The sequence below is a fragment of the Antrostomus carolinensis genome, unplaced genomic scaffold (genome assembly GCF_000700745.2).
Source record: "Antrostomus carolinensis isolate BGI_N321 unplaced genomic scaffold, ASM70074v2 scaffold8997, whole genome shotgun sequence".
NCBI lineage: Eukaryota > Metazoa > Chordata > Aves > Caprimulgiformes > Caprimulgidae > Antrostomus > Antrostomus carolinensis.
In genome coordinates this window covers 111,455-119,766 of record NW_010328009.1, presented here as the reverse complement: position 1 = coordinate 119,766, position 8,312 = coordinate 111,455, and the positions used below count along the sequence as shown (strand labels likewise).

General features: G+C 40.5%; 1 protein-coding gene across 1 annotated transcript in view; it reads left to right on the top strand.

Annotated features, from left to right (window-relative positions):
* The first annotated feature begins 780 nt into the window (after window positions 1-780).
* BUB1B (BUB1 mitotic checkpoint serine/threonine kinase B) overlaps window positions 781-8,312 on the top strand; it is a 19,586-nt gene continuing 12,054 nt past the window's right edge. Inside the window, exons 1-9 of the mRNA XM_010172089.1 lie at window positions 781-923; window positions 1,818-1,877; window positions 2,140-2,284; window positions 3,170-3,366; window positions 3,464-3,642; window positions 3,759-3,952; window positions 4,994-5,088; window positions 7,291-7,517; window positions 7,787-7,899. Of these exons, the coding sequence (XP_010170391.1) occupies window positions 781-923; window positions 1,818-1,877; window positions 2,140-2,284; window positions 3,170-3,366; window positions 3,464-3,642; window positions 3,759-3,952; window positions 4,994-5,088; window positions 7,291-7,517; window positions 7,787-7,899 (1,353 nt within the window). The remainder of the gene's footprint in view (window positions 924-1,817; window positions 1,878-2,139; window positions 2,285-3,169; window positions 3,367-3,463; window positions 3,643-3,758; window positions 3,953-4,993; window positions 5,089-7,290; window positions 7,518-7,786; window positions 7,900-8,312) is intronic.

Genomic DNA, 8,312 nt, shown 5'->3' with positions numbered 1-8,312 from the left:
GCCCGCGCGGAGCCTCAGCGTCGCCTCGGCTCAGGGAGGCGGGGGGCGAGACTCGCCTGCTCGGGCAGCCCGCTACAGCTGGCTGAGGTGAGGAGCCCGGAGGCCAGACCCAGGTCACAGCTCAGGGAGGGTGGTAAACTCGGGGGAAGGAAGGAGCACGCGGGTGAGGAGGGAAACACCTTCATTTGTTTAAGGAAACCCTTCTGGGGGGACCTTATAGCGGCCTTCAGTGCCTGAAAGGTGCCTATAAGAAAGCTGGGGAAGAACTGTTCACAAGGGCACGTAGCAATCAATAGGATGAGGGGTCATGGTTTTAAACTAGAAAAGAGTCGATTTAGGTTGTATATTAAGAAAAAGTTCCTAATATGAGGGTGGTGGATCATTGGAACAGGTTGCTCAGAGAGGTAGTGGAGGCCCCATCCCTGGAGATATTCAAGGTCAGGCTGGATGGGCTCTGAGCAACCTGCTGTAGTGAAGATGCCCCTGCTCACTGCAGGGGGGTTGGATTAAATGACCTTTGAAGGTCCCTTCTGACCCAAACCACTCAATGATTCTATGATTTTAGCAGCCTTTCCTGCTAACATCACCTGCCTGACATTCTTGGTTGTAGAGAAGTGCTTAGCTCTTGTTTTGTATCATTCCCATGGAGGGCAATTAAATGCCTAGTGGTGGATCAGCTAATGACAGCCAGACCTGCCTGGTTTCAGGTTAGTATCCTGCCTAATGAATAAATTCCTTATTGCTTTTGTTGTTAAGGCAGTATTCAAAGGAGAGGCTGTCATGTCTGAGGAGTGCAACGATGAGTGGGAGCTGAGCAAAGAGAATGTGCAGCCCCTTCGGCAGGGCCGTGTCATGTCCGCCTTGCAGGAAGCACTGGCTCAGCAGGGATCCTCCAACCACACTGCTGTTCAGCTCAAAAAACAGTGAGCAATGTTTTGACACCTTCTTTCCCCTTGTCTGTCTGCCTCCCCATCAATTTTTCTGTCTTTTTCAACTGTACTAATCTCATAGGCATTAAAAAAAAGCATAAAACTCCAGAAGTTTAGTAGCTTATGTCTGTGCTATTATCACACTCCAGGTATTTAGGACTTGTGCTTTTAAATGTACTAATTAAGAAAAATACATAAAGGTTACCAGGAGGGGAGATTTTTTCTGTCTTTCCTACAATAATCTATTGAGGCAGAGTATTTTGTAGGAGCTAAATACTTCCTCCTGTTGTAATGTATACAACATACAGGTGTCTTTATATGTCTTCTCTGGATTGCAAAGACACCTGAGTGGGCAAAGTCAGCTTGGGTTTGGTCTGTCTTGCATACATCATCCCACAGATATGACCGTATGACTTCAAGGGGCATCTTGTGTCACAAACATACTGATTTATATTTCTGTTGTCTGATCCTCAAATTTGCATGCCCTGTGCAGACCAAGCTGACTTTGTGAAGAGTCTGCATAGCTGTGGCTATACATGCAAAAATTAAACTTCACAATACATCTGTCTACTAACAATTCTTTGTAACAGAACAAGCATTCTGCCAAGGGAGTCCGTAGAAGCTTTGGGGTAATAGACATTCTTGAAAATCTCATTTGGAAAGACGTGTATCGGTTCTTGTTAAATAATGGTACATTTCCTGGTGCTTTCATTTTGAAGAAAGAAGAGTGCAAAAACTTGTTTTCTTGATTCTTCTGGTCTCAGTAAAGGTTCAAGTCTAAATGTATGCCAACCTAGCTTTTTTTTTGTTTTTTAGTTATAGACTACACAATGGTATGAGTGAGAGTTATACACATGTATTTATTGGGTGGGTTATTGTGTTTTTTAGAGAATTTGAATCCGAAATCCGATTTTACTCTGGAGATGATCCACTGGATGTTTGGGACCGGTAAGTTTTCTTTTATTTCGGAAGAAAGAATAGAAAGGCCAGATACCCTTGTAAAAGCTTGAAAAAAGAAATATTCAAATTTAATAAGAAATTAATTAAAAGATAAATTCTATAATAGTTTTTTGGAATAATATGTTGAATATGTTGTGTTTCAATACTATGCCTGATTTTTTTTTTTTTCTAAATCTCCTTATGTTGTACAGAAACAGAAGCCTTTTATCTCATTCAGAACTGACTTCCTATAAATATGTTCCATCTCTAGGTACATCAAGTGGACAGAGCAAACCTTTCCCCAAGGGGGAAAGGACAGTAATCTGGCAGCAATATTGGAAAGGGCGGTGAAAGCACTCAACGCACAGCAGCGATACTACAGAGACCCACGCTATCTGAGTCTCTGGCTCAAGTTTGTGAGTGTTCTGTGAATGTGAATTGGGCGCTGCTTTTTCTTGGTACTTGCCATGTCATTTGCACACAGTGAAGCTGATGTTTGTAACAACAGAGGCAAAGAATATGTTGTACAACTAGTGCAGTGTTAGAAGTCTCTCTCTCCAAACACATTACCTACTCTTGAATCGCACTTCTCATCTTCAAGGGGATTTACAGACCTTTTTTAGGATTGTTTAGTTCGGACAGCTACAACGCCATGTTTTGTTTTGGAAAAGCTAGTTTGAATGAGTAGAACTTGATTATTTATTTAAGGAGAAAAGAAAGTGATTTAAAGATACATTTCAGGTGTGATTTCTGTCCTACCAGTTATTTTAACTTCTAACTGTCTTGTATCCACATCCTATGTTTAAGCAAAACCAAGCTGAGTGTGTTCAGGTCTTGTCTCCATTGCTATAGTTTTTGTTGTTCTCGTCTTAAAGCAGCTTTTCTCTAGATATAGCTTCCTGAGCTGATTTACCAGTTCTGAAACTGGTAAGAAATATGTTCTACTTTACCTAAAAATATCTATTCTCAGGAATACTAATATGACATAGTTCAATCATTGAATTATCAGATGAAAAAAATCTAAGAAATTACTGACTTAGAATATGTAGGCAAGAATTAAGATCTTAGCAATAATATTGACAAGTATATACATATATACATGCAGTCAGAGGTTTTTCTTGTTATTCTTCTATTGAATTCCTTTTCTCTGTGTACTGTGACGTAGTACAATTGTCCTGCCCTTACAGCTGCTCCTGGAAGACTTGTATTGAAATCAGTGGGGTCTTGCAGGAGGCATTAAAACATCAGCTTGGAATCCTCTGCAGTCCAGTGTGATTACTGAAATACTTTGGTTGTTTCAGGGGGATTGTTGTAATGAGCCCTTGGATCTGTACAGTTACCTGCACAGCCAGGAAATTGGCACGACACTGGCTCTACTTTACATCACGTGGGCAGAAGTACTTGAGGCTAGAGGAAGTTTTAAGAAAGCAGATCTGATATTCCAGGAAGGTCTACAGCGCAAGGCTGAGCCTTTGGACAAACTCCAGTCCCACCACAGGTAAGATTCCAGCCTAGGAACTTAGTGTAGTCTTATGTGCTTCAGTGGATGCCTGGTACAGTGGAGCTTCTGCTGACTTCTCCAATATTTTTCTCAGGCAGTTTCAGATGCGTGTTTCTCGGCAGACACTACTGGGGCTTGAGGAGACTCCTGATGAAAGAGATACGGATCTTCTGGGAGTTGCAGAACCTCAGAGAAGTTCCCTGGCAGATCTAAAAGGCAGGGGGAAGAAAAAAGTGAGAGCCCCAATTAGTCGTGTAGGAGATGCACTTAAAGGTACATTCAGTTGCTGAGACCACAATATTATTAGAAGAGTTACATCTTTTTGATGTGGAATTTGCACTTGACTGTGATAGTTTAAGGTTAATTTGCACAAATCTTTTTGCTTATAGCCACAAACCAAACCAGAAGCTTCCAGACTCTAACATCTCATCAGCTTTCAAATAATCCGGGTTTTGCTGTGTTTGATGAAAATTCAGCTTCTGGACCTGAGATTCCTGTACTTACACCACAGCCATGGACAGCACCTCCAGCTCCAAGGGCCAAGGAGAATGAACTAACCGCAGGGCCTTGGAACTGTGGCAGGGTAAGGAGTCTCAGGCAAGAAAGAGGGAGGTGTGTGTAAGCTCATGACGGCTTCTGATCCCAGAGACAGAGGTTGTACCCTTTCTCCCTTGCCTGGGGTTTGTGTCTTTGTAACTATGGATCTTCCTAGCTTCTTCCTAAAGAGTCTCTGGCTATGGGTGACCTATTCAATTTTAGCAAGCTGATATTGCCAGAACAAGTTTTTAAAACTCTCTAGAGTTCTTGAATCAAGAAATTATAATTCTTGCTAACCAGAAAAATTGGTAGAGATGGCCTGCCAAAATGTGTGGAGGGCAGAAAAGGAATATAAGGGGGAGAATGCTATCCAAGGAAAGGGAGAGAAGCCAGGCATTACTTAATGGTGTGAGAAAGCAGAGCAAGAGTTAAATTGATATTGTGCAATACAATCTGAAGGAAGAACTTGTTGCCTATCTTATGAAAATAAGGCACGTGCCGCATGCTGCAAGTCTGGTTTGAAGCGCCTGTGAGAAAAACAGAAGAGTGTTTCTTCTGGGGTTTTCTTTTTTTTTTTTTGAGTGTAAATTCCTTCTGTCTTCTCTTAAATAATGGACCTCAGAGGCAGTTCAGGGACTTTTGTGGTGTTGCGAAGGCCTCTGAGAGGAAAACTGAGAAATCTGAAGGTTCTTGGTGGACAGCAGAAGGAATACTATCATAGAGTTGGGAGTGTCTTGGCTGAAAAATGAGAGCTATGGCATTTCTGGAAAACAAACGAGGAGCAACTGGCATACCTTGCTTGATGAGCATTCCCTCAGTAACAGAAATGGTACTGATGAGGGTGTGCAGGAGGAGTGTGTCCTGCTTTTTTAGGTGTTCGTGCTCTGCTGATGGTCTGTAACTGTTTATCAGAACAGAATTAATCTTGGAAATTAATCTTGGAAAAGTCTGTCGGGCTTAATTTTTTTTAAATAACAAAAACTACAGATGAACTGAGCACTTGGAAAAATGAGATTCAGAATATTGATGAATGTAGAGTGTAAACATGAATCTTTAAGCTCGTTAACACTGACTTTTCCTTCCTCAGCGTCCGCGCAGCAATGTGAGTTCTGGGGTGGAAGTGCCTTGCCCACTGCCCAGTTTCACCCCGTACGTGGAAGAATCAGCTCAGCAGCCAGCCATGTGAGTCTTCAGTTTGAAATTATCCAAGCTGCTTCCTAGGATTCTGACTCATTTTCCCAAGTGGGCAAACTGCCAGAGCTACAAGAATTTAAAAATCTCTCAACCTGGAAGCTCTTGGTGCTTTAGCTTGATGGCAGAGGCCTCAGTGGAGGGTGTGTAAGGACATGGGAATTATTTGACTATTGCTGTTTATTATGTGGGAGCCTATATCTTATTTATATATGCTGATTAGTTTAATAGCAGTTTATGTGTTTACACAAAAACACAGTTACCTCTCTTAGGATGCTGTTTGCTCTGAAAGCAGCCATGAATTCAGACAGGCTTTTGCTGTTTTCCTCTATTTTGGGAACTCTGTGCTCATTCTATCTGGAGTTTTATTCTGAAGCAAGCTTTCAAAGTTTCCATGCCAACAGTGTTGCTTAGGTTATCGAGAAGTATGCTGGTTTGCCTGAAATTACCTTTCAGCTTGTACTGTGCTCACTGAAATGCTGATAAATCCCAGGAGATGGGGTTATTCTGTTCTGTTAGAGCAGAGGAAAAAGCATTATTTTGCGAAGCTGCTTACCTTTCTTTCTCTGTGGCTAATGATGGCCATGGAATATGTAGACTTGAAGAGAGCAGTGGAAAAGAACGTTTGATATTCGTTTCCTTGGCTCTGAGTTGCATATAGTCAAAGAAAGCTGGAAGGTGCCTGACAGCCTGGATTTTTCCTGTGGGTTTTTTATGTTGCAAGTGGACTGCAGAGTAGCTCTGACCAAGGACATATCATAATTTAGCTTAAGAATATGTAAAAAATTAAGTTTCTGTCTAAGCTATAAGACTGTTTCTAACTCCTGAAAGTCAGTGATGCCATAGAATGAAATCTCTTGACATGCTGTTCTCCCTTAGATGAACTCTTATTTTTTTATAAAAAGCAGCATCTTTTTATACCAGGGAAAAGGAAGGAATGGGTGGGAACTGAACATGGTGCTAAATTAACTGCAAGCAACGTGAGCAGAGAGTTTATACACAGTTTTATATTGTGTAGTTAGAAGTTTAAAAGTTAAAAGCAGATTAATTTTTTTTCTGCCTTTTGAGTCCATTTCCTCGTGGTGCCGTGGTCATCAGCCAAATAAAGTCTGAGTGTGTTGTGTTGGAACTGTGTAAACATATTCCTCGTGGTGCCGTGGTCATCAGCCAAATAGTCTGAGTGTGTTGTGCTGGAACTGTGTAAACATGATGCAAATCGTGCCATCAGTTGTCATCTGGAGATCTGGGTAGAAGGACCCTGTAGTGATCTTAGTAATAAGCCCCCACCACCACAAAAAAAGCTTTAAAAATCCCCAACCATTAGGAGCACCTGTTTGCCTTATAATCTCCCAGATGGTTTTAGGACTGTGAGTCCATTCACATGCAAAACAAAACAGCTGTCTTGGAGCTGTATATTGTGTTTAGCCAGACCACAGTTAGTCCATTTTTCAAGGTCAGTTGTTCAGATGATCTTTTATTGAGGTTCAGGTAATTGCTGCAGTCACCTGGATTACTGGTATCTGTGAAAGTGTACAAGTTCTGGTTCCTCTCTCCTGACATTAACATGTAGCATTTTGAGAAAGCACTTCCAAGCTCAGCAACTGACTGCTACAGACTGTTTACTCTACACTGGTGGTTTTTTGTTTGTTTTTATAATGGGGCACTTCATTTCTGTCACTCAGCATGCAAAATGTTCTCCTTGAGCAAACTCCCCTCTAATTGCATTTTAAATCTTCCCTTTATTTCTTAATCTAAAATGCCAGGCTTAATCTAGTCCAAAATCTTCCATTTTTTAGGTCCTGCTGATTTTTTTTTTTTTCCTCCCAGATAAACTGTTTTGTAGGATAATTAAGGACTTGTCACCTGTGTGGTTACACAGATGGAGCTAAAGTGAACATAGATCCTACTCTGGATTGCACAACAATTCAGAGCATCATGAGAATTCTATTTCCTCCTGATTGGGCTTTATTAAAACTTTGGGTTTATTTTTTTGTTTACACAAATCTGAGTTGGTGTGCTTGTCTTTTATGTGTTATTATGGTTTTTTGTTTGTTTTTTTCTAGCAACAGAAGAGTATGTCGTTAGACTATTCCACAACTAGTTCCTGGAATTAGCTGTTTTCTCTCCCTTGCTTGCTTTTCTGTGTTACAGTGAAGGATGTATAATCAGGGTGGTAACTTCATGTTTTTTCAGGACTCCCTGCAAAATTGAACCCAGCATCAACCGTGTTTTAAGTGCTCGCAAACCTGAGAAAGAGGAGGATCCACTACAGCGAGTGCAAAATCATCAGCAGGATGCTCAAGAAAACAAGGAGATGGTGATGTACTGTAAAGATAAAGTTTATGCTGGAGTCGAAGAATTTTCTTTGGAAGAGATCCGAGCTGAAATCTACAGAAAGAAAGCAAAAAAGAAAACCGAAGGTATGCTTCAACCTGGGATGACATAAGATTTGCTGAGATGGAATGATAAAATTATACCTGTCAGCATACAGCTGTCTGTTATTGCAGCTGCTTTTTCTGCTGGAAAAGAGAATTATCATCATTATTTGACTGCTCTGATGTACAGAGAGAGTAATGTATCCGAAAGCTTTACATGTAATCTGTGAAACCAGAGCCCCTTCAAAAATAATTTAAGCTTTAGCCAGATTGCATGTGCAACGTGGTGTGCTTTATAAGCTTTTCTTCCTTAGAGGAGATGCAGGCCATAGCACAGAAGAAGGAAGAAATACAAAAGAAAATTGAGGAGCTGGAGAAGAAATTAAAGAAGAAAGAAGATGACAAGCAGCAACAACCGCATGAACAGGTATTATTGTCGTCATTTAACTGTTCTTTTAGTAATAGCTACTATTTTAAGTAAAAGTACCAAAGAAAGAAAATATTTAATATGCTTTTATTTGGCTAACACTATAAAACTTTTTTTGAAGGGGTGCTTTAGTCTATTTTATACAGACATCACCCAGTAAATGAATGCTCAGAAAAGTATTAATTTTTTCTCCTCCACTTGTTCCCAAGCCATGTCCTTTCACAATAGGAGTGTAAACCAAAGACTTCAAGTTTTGTAGTGTTACAAGTGTTGTTAAGTTATTTAACAATTGGACAAGATGCCTTATGCTAAGGTATGAACTTCTAAATTTTTTTAAGTAAAGCTAAATGCTTAAGGGTGAATTGCTCTTTCTTGAGCTCTATTAATGTGTGGTTTGCTTTTATATAGAGAAT